Source organism: Frieseomelitta varia, unplaced genomic scaffold (genome assembly GCF_011392965.1).
Source record: "Frieseomelitta varia isolate USP_RPSP 00005682 unplaced genomic scaffold, Fvar_1.2 scaffold_247, whole genome shotgun sequence".
In the NCBI taxonomy this organism is placed as follows: Eukaryota; Metazoa; Arthropoda; class Insecta; order Hymenoptera; family Apidae; genus Frieseomelitta; species Frieseomelitta varia.
In genome coordinates, this window is record NW_025109976.1 from 871,910 (window position 1) to 899,831 (window position 27,922).

Consider the following 27,922-nt stretch of genomic DNA (forward strand, 5'->3'; position numbering starts at 1 on the left):
GAGAGAGAGAGAGAAAAGAAGCGAAGTGAGACTACTCGGCGAGCCGAGGCGAGCGGAGCCGGCCTCCTCTTCCTTCCTCGCTACCCGTCCTCTCCGCCAGTCCTCCCGGCGACGCACACGAACACGCCACGCTAACGTGGTTACGTTAGTGCGTACACGCGCACAACCGCGGTTCGTACACAAGGAGACACCTAGACTCACCTTACCCGCCGTACTCGTCAGTTCGAACCACGCGGCTTCGCACGGTGTACACGACCGTACGTCAAGGACGAGGCAGTCCTCTTCGCCAAAGAGCGAGGAGAGGTCCTCCGCGCGTGATTCCGATCGCTTCTTCTTCGCGCTTAGTTCTTCCGCGCCGCGTTCCGATCGGACCGTGAAAAATCCTGCGAGACGGACGAAAGTCAGAGTGACGAGGACAAGGGACAGGTCGGAGCATCGGAGCGAGGGAGATCGAGAGCGTGTATCGTGTCGATAAGGGAGAGCACGCGTCAACGTACTTGTTGTTGTCGTTTTCGATCCGTCCCGCTCTGCAGGCGGGCACTTCCTCTTCCGGAAGCCTCGTGCAGATCTCCTCTGGGGAGAGGAGAGGAAGGACCAGACGTCGAGATCAGTGTCGAAGAGCTCGAGTCAAGTTTTGAGATTTAGGTTCGTCGGGAAACGAGAGAATCGAGTCGATGAGATCGACTCGGTTCGCCAGGGTTTTCGCGCACAGTCGCCAGTGACGGACCGCGTTTTACGGCCTGAAGATATGTCAGTGACTTTGACTTGTGAACTTTGACAGTTTGCCGTGGTTGTGTCAGGATTCACCGGCTTCCAGGGAAACCTTGTCTAAGGTGAGTGAACAACAGTTCGACCACTTTTCGAAAGCTGGCTCGCTATTCTGCATTTTAAATCTCGAAGCCCTTTCGAAACCCAGTGGAAAATATTTCACGCCGCGTTACACGCTGCCGTTTGTTTACTATAAAAGTAGGCCCACTCCCCCTCCTAAACGAAGCGGTCAATTTTCTGGAGAGTTCCGGAAAACACGCGGTGACCTGACATAGTTTTACTAGTAAACGGAACAAATTGCGAGGAAAGTTTCGACTCCTATCGTCGTACGATCGCTTTCCACTTGCAAAGATTGATCGAGAGACTAAAATAAATGGCATCCAGTAAATTTCATGTAACCTCGATCCCGTCAAATTCCACGGCGTAATCGACAGTTTAAGTCCACGACGTGGAGCAGTGAAATAACACGAAAGGTGTTACTACGAACGGCCGTGAGACCCTTCGGCGAGCAAGTTACGTCATAGAAGGGGTTCTTCGAATACAGAAAGTGTTTCTTCACGCTCGGTTCTTTGAGAGCCTTGGCCCTAACGGTACCAGGACCAAAGTTAAAGCCTGGAGAGAAAAAAAGAAAGAGAACGGTAACAGCGGCAGCTCGTATTGGTATTGTTCGCGATTCGCCTTGTCTTACAAATTCACATCGAACATTCAAAAGCAATCAAATTTTTCTCAATTGGCAATTGATTGACTTTCTTCCTATTTGTTTGTTTGTTTGTTTTTTTTTTTTTTTTTTCTTTTCAAGGAATCCTTTTAACTTTGACGATAAAAATAAAAAAAAGCAAATACCAATTTGGAGAGACTGCCAAAATTGAATTATCATTCCTCGTAGTTGGAAGACGTAATTCGTTCATTATCGACCAATTGGTAATTGGTGTTACAATTAGTTAGCAGCAGTGAATCAAGTATAGAGAATCACCGTTAAACGCGCGTATTTCCTAATATGACATAACGGTCCACCATTCGCCCCTTCTTCCTCCGTTCGAAAATCTGTCGATCCCCTTACGACTTACTTACGACGGACCTCAGCTCTTCAGATTCGAGTGCTCGCAACTACTGTTTCTTCGCAAAGAAAGGGTCGGCAAAGATAGCGAAATTAACGTAACGATCCGATCAACGGATAACCCAAATTAAATGAAACTTCGTTCGCGGCCGCGCGGAACCACGTCGGGTTCATATTCAAGCGGGAGCCAAACGACGTGAAAGGAATCGATTTCTGCCGCGCCACGGGGGATAAGTGGTTTTCGATTTTGAGAATGGCACGCCGTAGGAGAGGATAATGACGCCTGCAGGTGCCTACTAATGTGACATAACGGTATTCGCAGACCGCGGTTCGTAGCCGCGGTCATTGCAAACTCGCGTGTGTGTAATCATTTTGGGGTGGGGGACGGGGGCGGTCGATTTATTGGAACGGTCGTTGCACTTTTCAAACGGGGCAACTCGACGAGCGGCGGTCGCCGTAATACGCTTTTTGCGCGTTGCCCGTCGTCAAAGAGAGATCGAAGGAGATGGAAAAATAAAACGAAGATAAGAACCGATACCTTTCCGATCCATTCTTTCGAAAGGAAATCGAACTCACGCGACAGAAGCAACTTCAAGCTAACAAGCTGAAGTACGAAAAAACATCTGGATTTAAATGCTGAAAATCTGACACGAAGAATTCATTTTTACTCTACAGTTGTTTTTAATGTTTCAGTCTTCTAATCTAATTGGTACGAGACGGAAATAGCGTCGCTTTCTCCGTCTTTGAAAGAAAAAAAAAAAAGGAAAAAGGAAAAAGAAAAAATATATCAAGGGTGATCGATGACCGTGTCGTTCGTAGGCCTAGCCTAGATTTGTTCGCCGCGGGCGAGCGGCGAGGCTGAAAGTACCGTAGCGCCATTTTCCATGCAAAAATTGCGCTTGTCCTGCGATTCCGTGATAATACATACGCCGAACCGTAAAGTATTACGCGCTACCGTAACGATGACCGTCCGGTATATACACGGTGTCCCGTTTCACGCGTTCCACGCTCCTGTTATTAATTATCGCGCATTGACGCGTCTTAGATTTACCGTCTTCTTTGATCTGACGATTCTCACAAAATCATCATTTAAACTGACTAAAAACTCCGAGAGAATCATAAAAACTGAATTCATATTTTTACTCCAAGGTAATATTCACGGCCATATTTTCTATATCCAACATCGTTTGAGAAACGATGGAGAATCGTCGTTGTCCCTCGACGTCGATTACAGGTCGATAATTCAACGTCTGTCCCAAATTCAACTTAAATTTCATCCACCGTCGCCGCGATTAATCGGCCATCGCGCGGTTATCAAACAGTGAATTTATCGCGATTACCGACGTCATTATTTTTATCGCTGTCGCGGTTATTATTATCGGTGGAAGATGCGTAGGACCGGTTGAAAGCGAGGAGGAGTGCGCGCGCGAGGTGCCCGCGTGGATGCGCCCCGCTATAAAGGCCATTATACTCACTTCCTCATTCTCGCTTACCCTGTTCCCCGCAAGAATTTACCGCGATAAAGTTCGCGGTGGCAGCGGCGCGTAAATCTTCCATAAAAATATCGTAAAATTCCTCGTTCCCGTCGGATTCCCAAGGTCAAGCGAAGAAGAAAAAGAAACAAGACACGTATATTCCGGTAGGGGGAGGCGGCGCCATTAACACGAGCCGCGGTAGATACTTGACGTCCCGCGAGAGCCTCGAAGTATGTACGTGTTTCGTTTCATTCTGAAACGTTTTATTGTTTCTCGCGCGGCAGATTGTGTCCTCCGCGCGAGGAGCACGGAGGAGACGTCGAGAAAGGGGGAGAGAAAGAGAAAAATCATGGTAACTTTCTGACCGTGTGCGCTCGATGCACCGAAAAAGCCTGAAGTATCACGGATCCACGACGGAGGCGCGTATCACGTACCGGGTGGCTCGTTTCCAGTCACGGGAAAACGACGAACGTGAACGTGAACGTGAACGTGAACGTGAACGTGAATGGCGCGTGTAGACGAGCGAGGGGGGGTCTCGAGCGAGTCTAGCGCAAAGAGCCAATAACCGTCCTACATCGATCCTTTATTATCGGGAAGAACAACTACCACTTATTACCGAGTAGGAGGAATAATCGTTGCACCTGTTACGATAAAAATGCAAAAACAAAGCGAAATACCAAGCTTGGCCTGAGCAGAGCAAATATTTCAAGCCGGCGATTGCGATAAAAATAACGTGGAATATTTTGAGCTGGCCTGGTTGAAAGTAAATACTTTCGTTTACAACGAAATTGATGGAAAAATAAGAAAGAATTAACGCGGAAGGTGTAGAAAATTATCGAGAATTTCAAAGTGAAAACAAATCCATTGTCCTCGGAACTCATTAGGGGCGACGGAACGACGTGTAGAGGAAGAAGTGTAACGGGGATTTTGACGGATAGCCTGGGAGCTGGATCGATCGAAGCTGAAGCGATTACAATTGGGTGGTAAATAAAAGGTGGCAAAAATGAGTCGGCTCGATGAAATGATCGAGTAGCGATGGAGAAGGCCGAAGTATGACGAGGAACGGCGAGGCATATAAAGCTACGTACCGGGTGTTCGCATGGCGCAGAAGCGCGACGCGGTTAAAGAGAAGGAGGAAGGCTCGAGCTTGCACGTATATAGGAGGCTCGCGAGCCGAGCACCAGGAGTCAATGACCGTTCTACATTGACGCGTTGCGCCGGCCCGAGTGCCGGCTGAGTTGAGTAAAGTCACGGCCAGCCATCAGCCGTGAGATTCCCTCCCTTCGCTTCACTTTGCTTCGCTATAGCCTTGCTCTACCTGTCGACAGCCCCGAGCTACTCTCGAGCGCGATCAAAACACACTTTTCCTAGTGGAGTCACTTCCGTTACGACCACTTTTCTATCTGTTTATCTGTCAGAGCGAACAGAACTTGATCCCCGATGCGCTCAAACGGAACGCAACTCTTTTTTGGAATTGTTTAATCCATAATTTTATAATATGAATTTTGTAACACCAACTTGGTTTACGTTGTCGACTCGGTCAGCAAATTGATCACTTGAACGTAGATATTTGATTTAAAAGAAACTTTCGTCCAAGCTGGAATCGAACGCTTCAACTTTTCGTTCATCATCCCTTGAATTCAATTTAAGTCGTTCGAGCTGAGCACGACGAACATTGCAGTTTACATCGAAAACGAAAAAAAAAAAAAAAAGAAAAAAAAGGAAAAAGGAAAAAGACAAAACGATCGCCTGGTCTGAACGCAGCAGCTGATGGGCTATCTCGAAAGAGTGTAAAACAGGAAGTTGTCCTGGATAGGGAGGTGTACGAACAATGTTCGATCGCGAACAACGTCGACGAGTTGCGATTGAAACGCGGATTTCATACGCTTTCTGGATCAGTTTTTCCAACAGTTACGTCACCTCCAAATGGCAATTACGCGTCGTGGCTAAATTTAGCATCGATGACTGAGCTTATCCTACTCTCTCCCCGGTAATAAACGCGCTTTACTATAGTCGCAAGCTACCACCGGAGGAGGTACACTTACCTAGAAAAGATGCCACGGTAAAATTTCCATTTTCTCAAGTACCCGCGAACGACTTTGAATAAGCAGCAACGAGCGGAGAGCGATTGCCGCGGAGCAAGTATGCCAATTTGCAATTCAAAACGGCCACGCGGTTAACTTCTAATTTCTTCTTGATATCGCGGACAATTTATCACGACGATTTTCAACGTCGTTGCACGACGCCGTTTTTACTAGTTTCGTTCAACGTGCAACGCGTTTCCCTTCTCTGTTCTCTCTCCTTCCCTCTCTTTCTGTCTCTCTCGGAACAGAAACTCGGAAGAAAACTTGACTCAACCGAACCGAGAGAGCTTGATAATTCGATTCTGAATTAACCTCGTGGTTCTTGAATGAAAAACCAGGTACGGAACGGAAAATTATTTCGTTTCGATTCGGGTCGCTCGAAACGCATTAAACTGGCAATATGCAGCAGGCAAGCGAACGAGCGAGCGGACGAGCGGGGCTGAGCGGGCTGAGCGCGCCCGTTGGTTATATAAGGTGAAAGGGCGACTGACATTGACATTGAAGTTCGTGCTATTCAATGCGGAAACGGACAAACTCCGTTATTTAATCTCTTTCACAACGATTACGAGGGAACGCTTTATCGGTCGGAGGTATCGACCGGAAGCGCAAATGCGCGTTACGTGTTCCGTCGTACGTCGAACGTCGAACTCTGGAGTTCTCGCGGCGGCACGCAGCGAAATATCAATTTTTCTCGCGTTTTCTAAGCCGCCGAAACTTCCGACGACAGTGTACGCGTACGTCTCTCTATTATTTTTACACGTTGTTCTGTCAACAACTCGGTTTCAGAATTTGAAAGATATCGGAGGAAGCTCGAACTCTCTCTGTTCAACGATGACTTTGAACTTCCGTGGGTTTAATTAGAACACGGATGTTCCGCCCCCCCCCCTCCCTGGTGAGGAGTAGAAGCTCGAACGAGATATAAGAGTACCTGACCTGCCCCACGCCACGCAGTCGAGCACAATACCCGAATAACCGACACTCTTATCTTATCTGGCTACGACAATTTCTCCGACACAGCGTGCCGCCACTTGGTGACGTGCAACCCGCTTATCAAGGTCGTCACCGAGAGATCCGGATGCCAATAATTTTCGCGCGCTCCCTTTTTCAATGAAAATTGATTTCGCGCGTCGCTCCGATCCACACTTTTTGTCAGTGCTGAACGCGACAAAACGCGTATTTTCGTTCGATCGTCCAGCGAGTAGGTCCCTTGCGACTGCGAGGTACAATGCAAGTGATGTAAGCGGAACAGAAGAAGGACTCGTCTCGTCAAAGAGCAAATGTCGCTTACTCACGAAACAAAGGTGAGACGAAAGACACAACCGCGAGAATTTCAGAGGGAAAATTTGCGAAACGGTACAGGCGTTTCTTCCCTGACTCTCGCGGAGCGTTTGCTTTTTTACCGTGGTAACATAAGCGACGAGAACGAACAATTCTTTTTCCAGTGCTGCTCGGTAAATCGCAACGCCTTCGAAATTGGATTTGTCCAGATCTGAAAAATTCAGATCTTTGGACGGTTAAAAGTTTCGCTGGGGATTTTAGAAAATAAAGAGGTTTGCGTTCGCGGAACTCGAACTCTGAAGTTAATTCTTTCACGAATGAAGGTAATCAAAAAATCGTGCAATTTCGATGTTTGCAACGTCTTTTTGGCAAGCAGCGTGTAATGTTTGTCGAATCGAGCTCAAGATTTTCGTCAGCCGGGCGAATGGTCGAGAAATTAGAATGCGGGCGGTGAACGATGGTGTTTCGAGCAAGGACACCGTTACGCAGTCCATTTTGTAATAGGATGTGCGGGTCCCGGCGCGATCCGAGCTATTACAAAATGGGTTATGCGGCGCGGCGGCGAGTGCCAAGTTCATCGACCGTGCAGGAAAATGAAAATCCGCCTTTCGTTCGGTGAAAATCGGGCACACGGCAAAAGGGAATTGAACTGGCGCTGGCGACCACCGCCAAGATTTCGTGCGCGAGCGTTTTCCCTCGGCTCGAAGATAAATATTCGTTTCGACAGGCATTCGACAGGGTTCGTCGGGTTCTCTCGATGCGAGAGAATGGAAACCGAGCGTAAATTGTCTTTGAGGCGGGCCCCGGAGCCTCAAGCGCGAAGTGTGCTGTTACAAAATGGGTTATGCAGCGCGTGAAGAGAGTCAAGTTCAATAACCGACGAGAATAGAAACCTCGTCGCGCGACCTAGTACAAATTCATTTCACTCGTGCTCCGTACGTAAAATCTCCGACGATTTCATTCTCCGCTCTAACAACTCGCCGTGTACCGTTCGCCGAGCGCCGGTGGAAATCGTCGAGCGTCATCGATGGGAAAAAAAAAGTCACATCCCGACGTGGTTTCTTCGTCTTTCTCGAAGAAGCCAGCCTCACGTCTAAATACGCTAAAAGCACATCGAAAGCAAATTGCTGAAAAAGTAGAGAGAGACTCGAGCGGACTCGGTCGATTTCGATGAAGGATACCGGTGCACCGGTTCGAAGTGTGCTATTACAAAATGGGTTATGCAGCGCGCAAAGAGAGTCGAGTTCAACAACCGACGAGAACGGTGAACCGAGGCGCGCAGGCCGGTAGCGAAAATGATATAGCGGTCGTCCGTGACTCCACGGCGTACCACCGACGTACGTACGTACGTACGTACGTAGAGAGGAGGTCCTCGGCCGAGAGAACGGAAAGAACAGAAAGAGACGGCACGCCGGCGAACCAGCCGGTCGACCTCCACCACTGCCGTAGTCTGCCGATCACGTGTCCCCATTGAAAGCGGCTGGCCACGTACGGTCTGACGTCGATCACTACTACTCGAGAGAACGGCGTTCTACCTTCCGCGCGCCACGTTGCTTCTAGCATCAGCGGGCCGGCCAGACACTGTCCGTTTCCACTTGTACTTTTGCGGACACGACACGACAGTCGCTTCTCGACCGTTTGCTCTCGTTAGAGATCGAGGTTCGAACCACGTCGTAGAGAAATATCTGCGATATTTGGGAACCCTTCTTCTACGACTGAAAAGATCGAGAGACGTAGAAAATATCCGAGGAGACGAGTGGTAGTTGAATTTCGAATGCCACGAATTTATTGGCTTCGGTCACGGCTGGTTCGTGACTTCGTCGACGATGAGGAACGAGTCCGCCGTCCCGGCTATCATTGTCCTGTCCTGAGATCGATGAAATGATACTTGGAATTCAGGGCCGTCCAGTTCGATCACGACTAATCACGACGATCGGCAACGTGACGCTCGCCTCCGTTCGATACGATGAACTCTCAAGGTTCAACGAATTCACCTCGGCTCGGGGTCCTGAACTCGAGAGAGAGAGAGAGAGAGAGAGAAAGATCTCTGATCTGGCAAAGCTCGATTCATCTCTCACCTTTTAGTTACATAAGAACCAGAGGACGCCGGCCATTGCCTTTTACGGCGCGTGTGCGCATACCTCGCGCCCGATTAATCAAAATTATCGACTATTTGCGCGATTATCGTGGAAAAGTATTTTCCCAACTCTTGGATGATGTCATTTCTTTTTTTCCTTTTTTTGTTAAGGACAAAATCGAAAGGCGAAGATAAAAGGAAAGAAAAACCGTACGATAAAAAGAGATATCGATGAGAGAACGAAAGGGAGAAAAAGGGAAGAAAGAGAAAGATAAGAAACACGACTGGCTGAAGTCCTACCGAAAACGAATTCGGTTTTACTTTTGGCCGCGCCTTCCTCCGTTGTACAACGGTGCTTTTACGCACCTGTACACGCGTAGACGCGTGCATAGTGGCCCACGTGTAAACCGTCTTCACGTATTCATGGTTTTACGATCGTTTGGTAGTCGTATCTGTACGGTACCTCGATACACACAAGCCTATGTACAGTTAGGCGAGTGACGCGGTTTGGTTTCGATGCCAGTACGTGGCGATATGCAGGGGCGGCTCGTATGCCCCGTAACTCGTGCATCGCGGACTAATTTTGCCAGCTTTTGTCGGCTTATATTGCCAATCGTCCGATAAAATCTGACTAAATTCTATTGGCGAGATAATTGGACGAAACCCAGCGAGACGGGGCTACAGCCAGCAGTCATCGTCGATTGCGGCATCGCAATCAATTAATCTCGACGCGTGCAAGAATCGCGAGTCATCCGAGTCGATGGTTACAAAGTGTAACCGCTGTTGGACGCTGTAACCAGTTTTAAAACCGCACGATCCTCGGGAGGAAGAAAAAAAAAAAAAAAAAAAAAAAAAGAGGAAATGCGACGCGCTCGTTTAGGAAGATTTTCGCGCATGGCTAGGAGCACGATGCGTTAAAGTTCGTTCACCGCTTGAACACACTGTCTCCGCGTCCCGTCCGTGTCTCTGAATGTACACACGCACACATACACACACACACGTTGCGTATAGAATATAGGCGCAAAAGGGGGTCCCCTATGGGGGTATCGGAACCTCGTTACTCAGCGCACCATGCTTATAGCGTGGTCCAAGTCCAAGTCCAAGTAGACCTCCAAGTGGGACAATGACCGGCAGAGACCTTCTTTCAGATCCGTGGCGAGAGAGAATGGAAGGTGCCAGGCGAACGAGGAGAAAGAAGGACGAAGCGAGCTCCGGCGGTCGAAGCGGGAGGAGGGAGGGGGGGGGAGAGAAAGAGGAGGGGGAGGGCAATCGCGAACTCACTTCGCTAATTCACTTGCTCGTTGCTTTTCCGGTTTACATTTTACTACCAGCCAGAGAGTACGTCGGCCTTTAAAGACATGCCGCCAACTAGTCCGAGAAACGCGACAGAAACGGGACTTTGATTTTCGCCGAGAATCGACGATCGCCGATATCGATCGACGACCCGAAGGAACACAGCCGGGGGTTTCTTTCCGTTTCAACCGAACGTGTTCCACCGCGATGTTCCAATTCGTGATACATCTCTCTTTCTCTCTCTTTCTCTCTTTCCGTAGAACGAGAGAGCTTTCAAGTCGAATTTCGAGATCGAGATCGACTCCTTTTAGTTTCGATATCCGGGCCGGAACGAGCGAATAACTTTTTTGAATATAGCGCGAGCCGTAGCCGTGGAAGTGGAGATCAAGTAACGGAACGAGCTATCCAAAGGTGAAGTTCCTTTAAAAACGCCGGCAGCTACATCGGCGCAGAAAATAGCGGCCCGATGCTTTTTATCGCGGCGTAAAGAAGTAAAGTTCTGTTGCGAGATCGGCAGCAGCAAGTAACAGCACTTTCTACAAAAAGCTTAAACGCAACATGTCCCGGTTCAAAGTCTTAAGGGGTCGTTGACCCCCGCCGAGTGACTCGGCGAAGCATCGACCTTCTTACAAACGTCCAGACCTTTCTTAACCATCGAGAACACCGGATGAATGTTTCACGCGACGATCCGGCAAGCCTCTGACCTTCGAAAGCTTCAGCTTTTCCGATTGATCGATCGATTGAAGCCGATCATCGATTTTCTTCAATTTCGTCCGATCAACGATGGAAGAATTTCGAAACAAAACTGGCCGAAAGAATCGTGACGAATCTTTCAGGAATTCTCTCGCAAGAGAGCGCTGCCGAAAGAGAAACAAAATTTACAAAGAGCAGAGAGAATCGTTTCGGTCTGACGTCGACGTGATATTTCATTTTAAACGAATTTCTACCCGTTATTCTCGGAAAGCTGTGCGTGAACACGCAATCGGCGTGATAAACACGTATATACACACCGGTGCGGCCCGTTATTCTTTAGAGAGTAACAGTTACGAGTGTTGCACGAGAGTTGAAGTATCCTGCCGCACTATGGAACACGGTTCGATTCGAACACGGGCGCCATGGAAACGGCATTTCCGGTTCACATTCGGATTTCTATTCGCGGCCGCTGTTACGCGTCTGATTAGAAACTTGCCAGCGACGAGACAAGCGCGTTTGCGCTTCCGTCATTCCGTTTTACCAGGTCAAAGGATCGAGAACCTTCGATTTCCCTTTCAACCACGAACGAAAGATGTCTGATGAGTGAAAGATAGACGACGACCGACAGTATCGATAATTCTGATCTTGTAAACGAAAAATCGAATGAACGAAAGCTGTGAAACCAGAAAAATTTCTATCGAGTTCGAAGACGACAACAGGATGATGGATCAACGATCTAAAAAGCGAACGACACTTGATTATGGTGTTGCCATGAGTGTCTAAAAAGAAAGAAAAGAAGTGAAAAAAAAGACGAGCTATTCCGAAATCGCGCGATCGTATCCGATGCGGTGATTCTCGCAAGAAGCGGTCGAACCGAAGGAAATTAATATATCTGGTACAGCCGTTCCTCCGAGGAGAGAAAAGATCGACGACCTGGGAACGTATCTGGGTTAGTAGTCGTCGGCGATTCACGCGGAAACTTCTTTCGCTAGGAAGGCGCCGCGTGGAAATTCGCAAGATGCCGGCTCCGCAGCTCGTCCGCTCTACACCTGGAAAAGTGAAATTTCGTGCGAGCGCCCTCGCTGACAAAATGTCGTCGCGCCGAATTCGCGCCGAGAGATCAACGGCCTCGCCCGCGTACCGAGTCACTCTCACAAACTCTCCGTACCAAAGAAATCGTTCCCGATGACAAAGAAGTATGCTCGAGCGGATCGAGCAAAACAACGACCTGTTGTTCTTTTCTCTTCCGATTAAAAAAAAGAAACGAAGAAGAAGAAGAGATTGTACTGAATATCGGTTTGAACTTTCGCTGGAAATAATCGAAACATTTGTCCGGTCCGGGGTCACGGCGCGTGTTTACACATTAGTGGATAAATTTAATTATTTTCAAATTTCCGTCAGAAAAGAAAAAAAGAAAAAAAAAAAAAAAGAGTAGTCGGCGCAGCGTGGCCGGGATTAAAAGCCAGCCTGCCGTTAAATTTCGCACGCACGGCAGGACTAAAGCGGAATTATTTTATTCCGGTGTAAAAGAAGAGGAAGATGGGACGATATACGGCGGCGAGACGTGGATTCGGGTACAACAGAGACAATGCGCACCGAGAACCGATAAAGCGCCATTACTGCCATAAATTTAATTCCACCGGTAGAGAGGCATTTCCACAGAATTACGAATAAATCACAGCTGGCACGATATTCTATTAATTTCAGGAACAGTGCCAAGTGAATTATTGCTAGCCGATACACTGCAATGCCTCATCGCCGGCGCGGTAAATATTTTTCCCAGGTCATTGAGTAGACGTTGTAGAGAAAAAAATTTCCACACACCCCCTCGCCTCGGCCGCGGAGACTATTTTTTCCTCCCTGTACACTTTCTATCCTACATTCTCTGCCGCCGGTGGATCTCGGTTTGTACCGTTGCAGTCCTAATTCCGTATTTAGACGACCTGCGACGTTCTCTGTTTCTCGTATCTCTCCCGTACCTGTTTGTTTTCGTCGAAAATATGCAAACAGAATTCACGGTGAACGGCCGCGTTCCCGAAGAGAACGACAGCGTGCATTATATTATCTCGCGGTGAGAATCGGCCTTTTACGTGCGCAGTAGATGATTTCGTATCGCGTAACCCTGTAGGATGGAATCGAGACCGGTCTACGGGATTAGAATCCAACAAGGTTCGACGACCTGTGCGTACGTCACACCTCTATTACGAGGTGTCGATGATACCGAGCACACTGGCACACGCTGGTGACGCGTAAATGAAAAAACGTGCCACGTACACCGTGTACATTCACTGAGCGACGCTCGTTTAGCCAAAGTGAACGGGGGTTACCGATCTCGAGTGGCCGTGACTCTGGGCCAGGGTCTGGGCCAGTCGGATTCCACGTACCCGGTGTTCCGAAAAGAAGAAATCGAACACACAGGCCAAAGGAACGAAAGGAACGAACGAAACGAATGAAATCGAACGAATGAAAATCGTTATGTTGCTTCTGACTCTAGAGGCCACCAGTCTGGATCGATTTTGACCGATTTACGTTCACGCGGTTCGAACGGTGATCGGTATATGCAGCGAGCCGTGAATGGGAAAGGAGGATGGGAGCATGGGTAAAGGGTGGCGTTGGGGTTAAACGCACGTCCCCGTAAAGGGGTTGCCAGAGGACAACGGACGAGAAGCCGTGCGAGAGGGACGCATCGTAGAAAAAGCACGTACTCAAAGGAGGTGTAAACAAGGACGGGAGAAAAACACCGCAGGATTTTTGTAGACGGCTGTCTGGCTTGCAAATTTACCAGACCAGAAGAAATTGTCCTTCAATAATAACGGCGATAATCGTTTTCAGGTTACACGCCGCGGCGTCACGGGCGTTGATAATAATGTGAAAAATGCAAATGTAAAACGACGTACACTCGTATCGTGTTTTGATTCGAGTTCTTCTTTTTTTTTTTTTTTTTTTTTTTTCGGGAACTCGGGGTGTTTAATTTCACCCGGTCCCGTGAAACAGGCACGATTAAAATTCAAACGTTTCGGCAATTTGGCCGAATCGTTTTTCGTTCGAGCGCTGAAACGACCGCTTCCGCGTTTCCGACCAAGCGAGTTCCCTCCAACGTAGTACTTTCCGCCGTGGCACTGCGCACGAGAGAGGACGAACGTTCCTCCGTATTCTTAGATCATTCGCCAACTCTCTCGCCTTATCGATTTTACGCGTTACATAAACTACCACCGCGCCGAAACTAAGCTGCCTCGCCGAAATCCATTTGAATTTCCCGAGCGAATCGAAATCGCAGGCAGCAGGCAATTTTCATTTTCTTGGAATCTGCGCGGCGACGTACGCCGGAATCGACAAACGATCGTCGACGATACGCCCGCGACTCGAGCTTCATTTTCTTTTCTCTTCTTTCTCCCCTTTTTCTTCTTCTTTTTTTTTTTTTTCTTTTTTTTTTTTTTTTCTTGTTTTTCATTTTTTTTTTTTTTTTTTTTTTATTACGAAGCATGAGAGAGTGTCTTACGATCGCTAGAAGTTATCCGAAGAATTAAACTTAGAAGCGATCGGCGCATGCACCCCGCCGGCATCGACGAACAGAGACAGAGCCGGACAACAGCGTGGAAAATCCGAGAACGGAAGAAAGAGAAACAGGAGGTGCAGGAAGAGGAGAAAAAGAGAAAGAGGGGAAAGAGTTGAGTGAGAGGAAGGAAGAAAGAGAAGGGGACACGGTTGCACGCGCTGGAGTAGCTGGAGGGGTTGAAAGGGGTAACGAGAGCGGGCCGGACGAAGAGAGGAAGAAAGTTGCGAGCCGGTGCGACGAGGACGAAAGAGGGAAATGCACGAGAGGTACCAGAGCGGTGGGAGAGGGAGGGGGGAAGCGAAGAGAGAAAGAGAGAGAGAGGACGACGACAGAGGAGAGAAAGGCCAACCGAGGAAGAAAGAGAGACGAGCGTAGAAGGGAGAGAAACGTAGCGTGGAGGGAAACGTAGAGGAGGACAGAGTGTAAGGGTGAAATAGAGAGAAAGAGGGGAGGAGGAGGGGGAGACGGGGGAGGGGGGCAAGAGGGGGAGGGAGAGAACCTCTGGCAACGGGTCGATCGAAAGCGCAGCGCAGAGAAATGCACCACCTCTGCTCTGGTCTGGCAGCTTTGCTGGCACACACCACCGCGTCTGTGTTCGCCAGAAAGGGAGAGAAAGAGAGGAGGACGGCGAGAGAGAGGGAGAGAGTGAGAGAGGGATAGCGAGCGACCAATACCGACGCAGAGGGAGGACGAGCCAAGCCGACTCGCGTTGGGCTAGGTCAGGTCTACCCGAGTTCCACACACTGCTCTGCGTGTGCCATCCAAAGAGAGACCCGAAGGCGGAGACCACCCTCGAAAAAAGGGTTGAAACGCGAAATTACGGGAACCGTGCTCGTCGGCCGCGGAACAGTGTTGCTTCTTTTTTTTTTTCTTTCGGCGATATCACTTTTTGTTTGGTCACGTAAAACCCAAAGCGAATCGATCGCGTTCCAGTAGCACCGGTTATATGCCTGTCAAGCGATCGGCACCGTAAGCGCGGCGTGTTCTCGCTTCGCGTTCGCTGTTCCAACCACCGAGAGATCATTCTGTCATTGACAGCGAGGGTAGAAAGATCCCCGGATCGTCGTGTGTCGGTGCATCCTCACGAGTTTCACTCGCGACACGATCGAGTTCGTTTTGCTTTCCAGTTCTCTCTCAAGTCGTCGATCCGTGTTCGCAGTTGTTCAACCTGAGAAAGTAACAACGGGGGTGGAGGGGGTGCGAGACAGAAGGAGGTGAAGTGCGTCGAAGTGGTTCGCGTGTGTGCCTTCGAGGGGGAAAAAGAAAAAAAAAGGAGAAAAAGGAGAAAACGGTGTGTGTTTCCCGGGTTCGTAGTTTTTCCCTTCGACTCGACGACGAGGGAACCAAGCGACGACGATCAACGCGAATAAACACGCAGATAGGAGCGGATCGGAGGAGGAAACGGAAAGGGCCGTTTGGTGTCGCGTCGAAATTCTCGAAAAAGGATAGCCGTTGTTGATAAACAAAAGTGAAGGAAGAGTGTCAGTGGTTGACTACCCGGGTGCAACGACAGCGCCGATACAAATTTCCTTTTCTCGATGTCCTGATAATCGATAAACGTCGTATAGGTGGTAGAGGACCACCTAGGCCGCCGGTAGCGATCGGCCTTATCGACGTCGAAATTTCGTTTTGCCGAGGGACATTCTTAAATAAATGTTGAGAAAAGCCAACGCGTTTCATCCCTCAACGCGAGGTCAGCCGAGGCTCCCGAGTATCCCAAGAATCGTCGGGATGCCGATCTCCCTGAGAAATCACAGGATCACATAAAACCGGATCCGGCAGTTCGTTTTCTGAAAAAGCATCCCCTCGTTAGGGACGTACTCAGGCGCACCAGCACAACACAAGACGAAAGATCGGCGAAGGAACTCGTCGCGAGGCGGTGTAGGACTCGTTTCGTCGATTCGCTGTTCGCGAACCGATGTACCAAAAGGCGTGAGTACTGCCACGTTAACGCTGAACGATACCGACCGATACCGACCGACTGATTATTGTACTTAGAACGAACGATCAGGAACGAAACAATTAACGGCGAAGCGTTTTTTGGAAAACGTCAATAACGAGTCGTGTCTACCGGAAGTTCTGGCAGACTGCTTTAAAGTTCGACACACTGAACCGTTTCTGTGCGTTTCCATTCTCAAGCAAGAATATAAAAATCGATTACTTGCTAAAGCAGAAGAGAAAACGTCGTGCATGTTTTACAAAGGTACATGTGGACGCAACGCAGTATAAAAGTGATCGTTCGTCAGAAACGTTGCAACGTTTGTCGTGCAAACTTTCGACCGTCTCCGGACGATTCATCGTTCGCTAAACTCGATTTAAAAAAAAAAAAAAAAAGAAACAGAAAGAAAAATGTCCATCAGGAGAGAGAAAATTTCAAACTAAAATCCTTGTAAAAAAAAAAAAGAATCCCAACGGACGAGGGAGATATTCTTGAAAAAACAGGTTCCACCCTCAACGAAAATAAGTGTGTATGTGCAAGAGAAAGAGAGAGAGAGAGAGAGAGAGAGAGAGAGAGAAAGATTTTAATACAATATCAAATATCGTTTAACAATCGATCGGAAGAAACGTAATCCAAAAGAACATCGAAAAAAAAAAATAGATCGAGAGCGAAGAAAAATCCTCTTAATCAAAAGGGATCGACAACCAGGGGAACGAAAATCAAAAAGTTACGCAGAGAGTTAACGAATAGTGAACGGGCTGGTGGTGTGCGATTTCCACGGAAATGGAAATTCAACGAGTAGCGAAAACCCCCGATGGCAGGGTGGGCGGGGGTGAGAGGTCGGAGGGACGGACTTGAGAGTTTATGCCCCGTCCCCCTCCCTCTCACCCCTGCAGTCGATCAATGCGTGGACGGGTTTCACTTTCGCGGTGTTAAAGTGTTGCACCATCACCGATTAAGAGACAAGAAAAAAAACCATTTTTCGCCTATCACGTGACTAATTTTTCTCTCTCTCTCTCTCTCTCTCTCTCTCTCTCTCTCCTCGTGCGTAGAACAGGGACGATCGAAGGGTTGAATTCAATCAGCTCTTGCTAAGTAACGGACGATAAATGAAAGAAAAAAGGGAAAAAAAAAAGAAGGAAAAGAAATTGTTGTTAGTTACAGGTAGCGGCTCGACACGCGGACGAACGGGTTGCTTCTCTTTTACAAGCGATTCGAAGTTAATGGCTGGGAGTTATTGATCGTATCGATTTACCGGAATCTCAACTATTTATAACCGTTCTGCGTCGTCGGCTGTCATTATACATAGACACTTCTATGTCGATTCTAATAATATCGGGATTTTCACGTTTCATTTTCACCCGGGACGATCGACGAGACGATGCCGCACACGTTGCCGGTCAATACGCGGAAAAAGGTTTGCACGGGAGTTTCAAAGTTGCAGATGGCGAACAGAAATAGCCATTGGAAGATATAAAATTACGATTCATTTGCGATCGAATGATTCATCGAATCAAATTCGGATCACACCTGACATATCGAAATTACATGGATGGCTGCTAAATTTTCGTCGCGTGTTAAATTTTTTAATAAACGAGTCGTTACGCGCAAAAATCACAATCGAATGAATACACCGACGAGCACCGTGACTTCTCCTGTTCCTTCCCTTCCGTCTATATAAACTTTCTTTTTTGCGAGGACAAGACAAAGTCTAACGTCTCTTTTTTTTTTTTCTTTTCGAATTTCTGTACAGTGAAGGATGGAGGCCAGCGAGTGGGATCACGCGACCTTGAGGGAAGAGGAATTCGAGCAGCATGCCGTATATTTGGTACCGGATGTGGCGGCATCGCCAGGCGATACCAATCGTGCGGAGGCATCCCTGCCAAGAAATTTGGTGCTTAAACCTTCTCAGGCCCTCAACGATGTACGTTCCTCCGCCAAAGAATCCTTTCTCGAGACCTCCTCGGTGAGAGTCGCGAGGATAATCGCAATTTCTCGTTTATTCACTTGCCTAAACTTGCTTAAATACGGCCTTGAACTCGGCTCTAACCTTACGAAAACCTTTTGGGGAAAACTTTCGTTTCGTTCGATTCCGGGCGAGGTGGTGGGAGGGAGGGGGGAGGGGGGAGGGGGGCGCGACGATTGTTACGATTTAAGGGATAGGCGGCGGTGAATCAAACTTGACCGAGTGACGAGGCTAATTAACTTACCGAGTATGACCTAGAGCTCAAGCAAATCGTTACACTTTCCTCGGTGACAGGAATCGAGACCAATAGCCTCGGTCATTGCACGACTCGTTTCAAGTTCGAACCGTTGCGAACGTAGTGTTACTCGGTCGTGTTATTTGGACGAATTCATCGGGCGGGATTTGCTCGAATGGGATGATCGAAAGGGAGAAATGAAAGAGATATCAATTTACGAAGCCGGTGTTTTAAAATCATCGGGACGACTAGGGGATGTCCAAATATATAGGATCTAAGTATGGACAACGTTTCTCCAGGCGAAAAATAGAGCAACCTATGTTCGAAAATATCACGCGGCTAAAAGAGTTTAACGTGACGTATATTCCGACCACCGGTCGAATCGACGTGTACGTCACATTTTTCGGTATATGTATATATTCCTGTTTCACGAACTTCGCGTCGACGCTGTACATTGAAGATTTCGGGTGAATCAATTTTCGTTCGCGCGGGTACTATGACAAACAAACTGAATAGGAATGTTACATAAGATCAGAATCGACGAACGGTAGAGGATGATGTGGAACGTGTGCGCAGGTTTTGGGAGTTTGGAGCACAAGTTACATCCCCAAGGGGACACGGTTCGGTCCTCTTGTTGGACAAGTGTACACCAAGGATTCGGTGCCGGCCGACGCGAACCGGAAGTACTTCTGGAGGGTAAGAATCATTTAAAATTATTTGAAGTGCCTGTACGAAATCCTCCCCGTAGCAGTTATGTATTTCGCGAGAGTCGACTATCATCATCGACTAGTCTCTCGGATGATGGGAGAGAGAGAGAGAGAGAGAGAGAGAAAGAGAGAGAGAGAGAGAGAGAGAGAGCAAAAAAAAGAAACAACGAGAAGAGGACGAAAAGGAAAAGAGAGAGAGACAGAGAGAGAGAAGCCTGGCAAAGACCAGAAACTGGTTTCAGCCGATCTAGCGAGCCTTAAAGCGAAACCCGCGAAGCCATTGATGCCTCGTAACGAATTGATAAGTTACGATAGAAAACTTGGTTCTCTCTCTCTCTCTCTCTCTCTTTCTCTCGATTTTCGCTATTAAATCGGCAATATTTCTTTGTTAGCCGATGGTTGAACTACGTCGAAAGCCGAAGATTCAACCTCGACTTTAAACACGAGCTAGAATTCTCGCGACACGTTGCATTTCCTGAATCGCGGCTATCCTTCTGCACAATTGCTCGTTGCTCGCCAACTAAATCGTATGTTTTTCCTCGATAGGTGTACAAAAACAACGAGCTGTTCTATTACATCGACGGTTATGACGTCCAGAAATCAAATTGGATGCGTTACGTAAACCCGGCTTATTCGTCCGAATCGCAGAACCTAATAGCATGCCAGTATAAGGTGAGTCAAACTGATAGAACGCCATCGTCAAACCACCCTGTGCCACTCTGACAGTAGTAGAGTTTCGAACGTTCATCTCGGTTGCCCTTGCCTTTGTTGCAGATGAACATTTATTTTTACACAATCAAGCCGATACTACCGAACCAAGAGCTTCTGGTGTGGTATTGCCGAGAGTTCGCAGAAAGGCTCAATTACCCATTAACGGGTGAACTAATGCTTCAGAGAATACGTAAGCGCACGTTTCGTTCGGCGTTTGCTACGCAAGTGACGACGACGTGTTTCACGGAAGTTTCACTGTTGCAGGACAACAAGTACAACAATCTACGTTACCAACGGAAATTCCACCCACGGTGGACGTGGTGTCGCCACTGAAGGACTCGTCGATTTACGAGCGACGCTCGCAAATGACCCCGACGGACGGTTCCGTTAGATCGGACGAAGGCTATCATTCGAATGGTTATCACGACGAGATCCTCACGCCCCCGGAAGAAAGCAGCGAATCGGACTCGGAGAACAATTACGTGTTGGATTTCAGCAAGAACGCGAAAACGTCGGTATGCAACAACGAGGTGCTGAAACAGGACAATGCAGTGGCGAAGAACGAGTACAGGAAGGTTAAGATCAAGATCACCAAGACCTACGGGAATTTTCAAGCGTCGAAGAGCCTGGACGCCAACGGGAAGGACAAGGATCAGGAATTGCCGAGCAGGGCGGTGACCCCGGAACTACAGAAACCGTTGTCACCTATAGTTCTTCAAAAGAACACCGTCCTGACGACGGTAACCGAAGACGAGATCCCAGAGAAAAACCCGAAACCTTTCTACGAGTCCGAGGTGAAGGGTGCTTTGCCAGTTTCCGGCAGACCAGCCTATCTCACCAGCCCGAGCAGCTCCATCCTCGAGAATATCCTTCTCCGTAGCAGCACCGATAACAACAACAACAGCCACAACCATCACCATAACGGCGCTCAGCAACACCACCAACACCATCAGATTCACCATCAAACGCACGTCGACTCGGTCACGCCACCGCCATCTAGCCCAACCGAGATGGCGTACTCTTACAAAAAGTCTCACCGATACGGCAACATTCTGCCCTGCAGTCCCGACTCTAGCTCGAATTTGCCCATGCAGGCGGATACCTGCGTCAACTCCACCACCAGCGGCAACAGCGCTCTACCGATGCAAAGCCCTACGAGTAACCTGCACTCGAGCACAGGGAACCTTCACTCGAGTACGGGCAATCTACACTCCAGCACCGGATCCAGCAACATTCTACAATCTCATCCAGGGAACATCCATTCGTCCAGCAATTCCAACAATCATCACTCCAGCGCGAACGTTTTGTCGTCTAGCACGATACTGACATCTACCAGCAATCTTCACTCCTCGACGACATCCAGTAACTGTATGCCCAAGAGGAAGACCAAGAGTCCGTCACCGTCTGCGAATCCCACGGGCACATCCACCACCCCAACGATCCTGTACTCTAACTCCGCTGGATGTCAAATAGAATCGAGTCCGGTGTATCCTAGCTCGGCAGCGAACAGCAATCAGAGCGTTTCGCCCATTTCACCTATTCAATCGCCTTCGTCCTATCCGTACGGCATTTATCATCAGAACGGTTCGCTGCATCACAACGTGGCACCGTTGTCCATCAATTGCACCGCCTACTCGCCGACGCCTAGCGGGAACGTAGTGTACGAGCGAGCCGACGGAAGAAGGCTGGAGACCGCCACGAGCAACCACCAATTGCCCACTTCGTCGACCATGCAAATCGACAGTAACCAAACGTTAATAGCTGGCACGCACAATCTTCACCTGGGCCATCACCCTGGCCTTACCATTCACGCCAACTCGTCGTCACTCAACCGATACTCGCCGGCGAGCTCTTTGTCACCGGACGATCACGGTTGCTCGCAGAGTGGTTCGCTCAGTCCGAACTCGCAAGGATCTAGGGGTTACAGGTCGCTGCCGTACCCACTGAAGAAGAAGGACGGGAAAATGCATTACGAGTGCAACGTCTGCTGCAAAACATTCGGCCAGCTGTCGAATCTCAAGGTACACCTGAGGACTCATTCCGGCGAGAGACCGTTCAAGTGTAACGTTTGCACCAAGAGTTTCACTCAGCTGGCCCATTTGCAGAAACATCATCTCGTGCATACAGGTAAGTTGTGCCAATATTTCTCCGTGTAACTTTTAATTAAGAGAGAGAGAGAGAGAGAGAGAGAGAGAGAGAGAGAGAGAGAAACAGAGAGAGGCGGGAGAGAACTAAAGTATATCACAACGATGTATACAGGCGAAAAACCACATCAATGCGAAATCTGTAAGAAGAGGTTCAGCTCGACCTCAAACCTCAAGACCCACCTGAGACTGCACTCCGGACAAAAGCCGTACGCCTGTGACCTCTGTCCCGCGAAATTCACTCAGTTCGTTCACCTCAAGTTGCACAAGAGGTTACACACGAACGAAAGGCCCTACACCTGTCAAGGTTGCGACAAGAAGTACATTAGCGCGAGCGGTCTTAGGACGCATTGGAAGACAACCAGTTGCAGGCCGAATAATATCGAGGACGAGCTTGCCCTTGCCGCGGCCGTGGGTTCGCCGACGTATTACGAATACGGTCCGGACATGAACGTCGGTAAGTACGATCGAGAAACTGTAACTCCGCAATTACGTTGCAAAGAGAATAAAATAGAAGGACTAACTTTCGGTTGAAGCTTGAGAAGCAAACGGTTTAGAAGATGATTTCTAAATGAGAGTGTCACGTCAATTGCAGGAAATATGCCGAAGGAATGCGAGCTGGAGCACATCGACAACTACGAGAGGCATGGCGCCACGCACGGACCACACTCGACGTCTCTCCACAACCTGGAGAATTCCGTAGGACGGCCAAGCGTCATAGAGACCTCCCAGCCTCACATAATCGAGTGCACCTAAAAATGGGGGTATGAGCCCTTTCGCTCAAACGCAAAATCCAGCCGTGGAATAGTAAACGAGTTGCTCGCGACAGACGAAAACGATGTTAACCTCGCGAGATGGTAGTGATGAACGATAAGCTCGTTCGTGCTTCCCCTTCGGCAGCGGGTCGCAGGAACGGATGGAATTTTCGAATTTGTGCTTTTCTTCATTTCGTTCGTCGTTTAGCAGCGTGTAAGAAGAATGTATAATAAGTGAGACAGAGACGGTCGGGTGCGGGGGTAAAAAGAGAAAGAAAATCGCGTCGTGGAACGCGATCGAAGAAAACGATGAAGAATGAGATTACAAAATGGCAACAAGTAATTCGAGATTATTAAACGTTGTTGCTTGGTTATTGTTAACGCGAAGGAATTCAAAGCTTTTAGTAGATATACTTCTTAAAGGCTGGTTACTTTTTACGTACCGTTAATCGTAACACGGACTAGTTCGATTTCTCTGAACAGAGAGGGTGGACAGAATCGACGAGATTCCAGCTACGAGCATACAAAGTTCCTTCCTTGTAAATACTCGTTTCTATATTTTTTCTATGGTAGCGCCACCAACGAATACGAATCTAAAGCGTGAAACAAATGAACAAGAGGGACGAAATTGAACGAATAGGATTAAAAATTATGTCTCGAGTCGTCACGCACGCTGCCCGTATTTTCCGGATAGAATCGAGAGAGAAAGGCGAGAGTACCAAAAGTCGTTCGAGCTTCTCGATTATCTTTCCACGGTCTATCCTAAAACGATGCTTAGAAAAGGTACCGTACTAACGCGGTACACCGTGCCGTTACTTTTCTATACTTTTTCTATATACAAAAATCGCTATGAAAAGAGAATACTTCCGCAAATACTTCCAACGACTTCGGCTAAGCGACAAAACCCTATTCTACCAAACTGCAACGCGCGTTCGCGCGCCAAGAACGTAGTTTATACTCTTTTTTATTGTGAAAACGTCAAACGCTATAACTTTGAATACCTAGGACGATCAAAGCGTGTTCGAATCAAATTTCTCCCAATTTTTCTCGTGTCCGATGAAGCCACGAGAAATCTATTAGATTTAGAACACATTTGCAACCAAAAGAAAAAAAAAAAAAAAAAGAGAGAGAGAAGAACGAGTAACTGTATCTCCTTCCTCCTCGCGATATCACGGTACCATTTTCTACGCGTTCGAGCTTAGGCGGTTGAAAGTGAAAGATGACGGATTTTGTCGGCATCCGTCAGCACATTCGCGGGGGAAAAAAAAAAAAAAAGGAGCGCGCGAGGAACGAAAGCGAAAGAACAACGCGATAATCGAACAACCAGTGACGACACGACTGCAACTATACGAGACCTGTACCTGTATATACTAACATTACTATTAATTATTCGATAATTTAAAAAGGTAATATAATATAAGGAACTCTAATTTATGAATACCTTTATATATGTATATTTAAAAATCGTCGTCGGTTGGCGAGAAGCACGGTAGGCTGCGCTCCACGATAATACTTTTAATAGGAGGGAACCTTTTCAGAAATTAGATAATTTATTACACGCGTACTGTAATAACATTAAAACACGAAAAAAAAAAGCTTTCGGTGATCGAGTATCTATATCTATATTTATACACATTCATATAAATAACATATACATATATATAAATATATATATATACATATATATATATATTTTTTAGGCATCCTTTTGTCGTGGAATTTTCGAAACGGAAAGCATAGTCTCTCAGTCCACGTAAACAAATCTTTTTCTTCTTTTCTTCGTTCTTTCCCAGTTTTATCCTTTTTTTTTCTTTCTTTCTTTCATTCTTTTCACGACGCTATTCTTCTCGTTTAGATCGATCGATTTTTCGAACTGCATGATTTCTTTTTTCTACCGTTGATCGTAATCACCGATGTGACAAGACGACAAATTCTGAATCGTCGATTTTTAATCATCGTCACACGGTTGATCGTGAGACACTGAGAAACGTCTTATCGCGATCGCGCACAAAACTTGTTTACCCATCGTGATACAACGCGATTGAGAAAGCTGATTAATTTTCGTGTCGTTGAAAAGCATACGGAGAATCGGTACGGAGAAACATGCGCGCTGGAAACGCAGTATTCAGAAGAAAAGGCATTAATTCGTTAAGTTATTTCCGGAGGAAGGCGGTCGACTCGCAGTGTCCGGTGTACAAAATACTTCTATTCGTCGTCGGGGCGAAGACTCGGGCGTGATTTTCATTGGGAACAAGTCGAAAGCGCACATTAACACGGGAACATCGGGTCGAGAAATTCGCAGAAAATCGTATAATCACGCGAGAGAGAGGAAAATCTAGTCAAAAAAAAGAAAAGAGAACTAACACACAGCTGCGTCTCGTGGGTAATTTTTCGTGTAATAATTACAAGATCCGCCCGAGCCTTTCCTCGAATACTTCGGTTCGCGCTTCGATTTAATGTAAACGTTTAGCACGTAAAGAATTGTATCTTTCTAGATGTACGTAAAAGTTACTCGGATTACTCGGAAATTTGTGACACCGTTTTTAGGGAACGTAATTGGCAAAGCTACGATAAGTCTCTTTTTTTTTCCTTCTTTTTTTTTTTTTTTTTTTTTTTTGAGAAACGAGAAAGCAAATAATATTAATAATAATCAATAATCAGTCATTAATAATAATAGTAATAATAATACTGATCACCAGGTCGATCGTTCGAGAAATTCATTGTCGAACGATCGGCCGAAAGGAATTTGCCGGTGATGGAACTCGAACGTATTAATCAGACAACGGTGACAATGGCCGTTAACCCTTCTTCTTTCCCTTTCGTTTTCTATTTCGTATCTTCCACTTTGGTTTTTGCAGAAAAATTTCGTCACTCGTACTTCCATTAACTTTTTAAGTGCCGAATCGTCGACAGTCGAAAATCAGTGAGAAAGCGCAGCCTACCATTAGATACGAAAACGATAAAAAGAAAAAAAAAAAAAAAAAACAGTCGCGGTCGATCGGTGATTCACGTGGCTCCGGAATCTCCGGAGTTTGGAGGTACGAGCGAAAAAAAAAAAAAAATACGGAGTGACGCTGGAATCGCCGATCGATAACGACAGCACATTACGATGTATCGCAGACTGATATACGCACGATTATCAATCGTTTATAAAAAAGAAAAAAGAAAAAAAAAACATTCTAAAGAAGGTACGTGCATCGCGATACGGCTCCAAGGGCGAGAGATTCTGGTTAAACAGAAAGATAAAAGAAACAAATGGCAAGAAACAATGAACAATTAAAAACATTCCGAACTTCCTTTCTTCTAATGCTTCAGTTTCGAAAATTGAAAAGTTCGCGTCGATTAATCAACGCGCGAACGATCAACCTACAGAAATCCAAAGGTTTCGCGTCCACTAATTGCGATCTATCCATCGTCTATCCGTTTTTTAAATAGCTTGGAACGTGACAAGTTCTATGGTTCCTGCAAATATCATGGTGCTCGTCGTAAGATTTTTGAAACTGATTGTTTAGTTCGTTTCTTCCGTTTCGCTATCCCCTTTTGTCGGAAAGCTCCTCTTGAACTCATAGACTCTTCAGATAACGATACTTCGATGCGTCGTAAATTTAAGCTTTATTGCTGCTAAAGCAGCTTTAACCCGGGATTACCCATCTGGGGGTCCAGCGCAGGTACATCCCGGCGACTAGACCCTCACCACGTGGGTAATCCCGGGTTAAGGTTAATTTTATTTCGGCGAATCTCTCCGTTCACACGTATCCCGGGGGAAGACAGAAACGAGAAAAGAGAGAAAAAAAAAACAAAAAAGCGAAAAGAAAAAACAAAAAAAAAAAGAGGGAAAAACAATGGAGGAAAACGGTACGATTCGCAAGGCCTTTACGCTGATTTCTGCAAACATGTTAACAGGCAATGTGGAATACTCGGGCATTCTACCGAATGCCTAAGGCCGAATGAAAATTCTCTGTGTATACGCTGTACCAGCGATCTATCTAATCGGTTAATCAAGACACGCGCAGGACGCTGATAACTACTTTGATAGCGTCAAAATCGTAGGAGAAACACACGACTGATCGATTCTACGATGTTGACTTTCGATAATAAATTTAGGCCTGCATCTTCTATGCCGCGAAAACGACACTGGGAACGACGACAACCTACATACAGATAGAACATTCTACATTCGTTCGACACGACGCTTACTCATTTCATGCTCATCAAACATAGCAGATGTACATTCCAATCATTTATTTTAATACTTTTTCGAACTACGTGTTACTCCGTTAAACGCTGTTTATCGAAAAATCGGGATTACTAACGTAACAACGCTATCCAGTGATCATACTGGTTATGATTATACGAAACGCAATGAATCCTAAAGAGACAGCCAACACAATCCAACTCCATCGATCGTAAAAGTGTTGATTACCGAATCGATCAACGTCAGGTATATTTTTTTACATGCTCGATATACGTATAACGTTGGATAAATTCGGCAGATGGTTTCCAGTGACGTTTTGACGATTGTCATTCCGTATATTGCCTCGATTTCCTACCTTGCCTGCATTAAACGCACTATTATAAATAACGAGGTGAAACGATGAAAGAAAGAGAAAGAAAGGGAAACAGAGTGAAAGAATAACGAACGAATGGACGAACGAACGAACGACGAATGACCGAACGAATCGGAAGAGCGAAAGACAGGGAGAGAATGGAGGAGCGAAAGTGAAAGAGAAATAAACCTAGGGTATAAGATTTAAATTGCGAAAAAAAAAGGAAATAAAGACAGAAAACGAAAAAAACGGTGTAGAGAATGGAATTAAGAAGATCGTGTAAATACGCTGAAAGTAGATAAACGAAGGAATCAAGCGACTAACCGCCTCGACAACAGACAAGCAATATTTAGTTCTTACCATCTCGTAATAATTAAACGATAACTCCAACTGTACTGTACACACGTGTACACACTCGTACATATTTAAACGACTATAAATTAAATGTTAATTATCCTTACACTTCGTATATAGTAAATTGTTACGCATTTATCATTACAATTATTGAATAGGTAATGCTCAATTAGCATTTGTTTCTTAAAATAAAGAATAAATATATGGCTGTTGGATATTTATATGCACATATCACTACCTATCATTCACACCTTTCTCTCTCTCTCTCTCTCTCTCTGATTTT

The 27,922-nt window shown here is 46.8% G+C and overlaps 2 protein-coding genes across 7 annotated transcripts in view; one reads left to right on the top strand and one right to left on the bottom strand.

The window, feature by feature from the left end:
- The window catches only part of LOC122528254 (protein FAM76A), a 48,549-nt gene that overhangs the window by 17,035 nt on the left and 3,592 nt on the right, over positions 1 to 27,922 (bottom strand). The gene's annotated exons all lie outside the window — the stretch shown is intronic.
- On the top strand, positions 208 to 27,860 carry LOC122528251 (PR domain zinc finger protein 1). Of its 4 annotated transcripts, none has more exons than XM_043653200.1 (8): positions 208 to 833; positions 17,974 to 18,186; positions 18,998 to 19,117; positions 19,675 to 19,800; positions 19,903 to 20,029; positions 20,104 to 21,966; positions 22,099 to 22,440; positions 22,579 to 27,860. In XM_043653200.1, exons 2-8 carry the CDS (start codon positions 17,980 to 17,982, stop codon positions 22,737 to 22,739), a joined length of 2,946 nt encoding a protein of 981 aa, XP_043509135.1. In that variant the 5' UTR covers positions 208 to 833; positions 17,974 to 17,979; the 3' UTR covers positions 22,740 to 27,860. The 4 variants fall into 4 exon arrangements, with proteins under 4 accessions (XP_043509135.1, XP_043509137.1, XP_043509133.1 ...); XM_043653202.1 differs by lacking the exon at positions 208 to 833 and adding an exon at positions 14,784 to 17,213 and having other exon boundaries at positions 17,974 to 18,144; XM_043653198.1 differs by lacking the exon at positions 208 to 833 and adding an exon at positions 14,784 to 16,747.

What these genes read in the sequence shown, in the direction of transcription:
- LOC122528251 (XM_043653200.1), top strand. Translation starts at nt 17,980, where the DNA reads ATGGAGGCCAGCGAGTGGGATCACGCGACCTTGAGGGAAGAGGAATTC. An exon ending in ACCGGAAGTACTTCTGGAGG is followed by an intron (nt 19,118 to 19,674) that starts GTAAGAATCATT and finishes TTTCCTCGATAG; the next exon opens with GTGTACAAAAACAACGAGCT. An exon ending in CGGTCCGGACATGAACGTCG is followed by an intron (nt 22,441 to 22,578) that starts GTAAGTACGATC and finishes CGTCAATTGCAG; the next exon opens with GAAATATGCCGAAGGAATGC.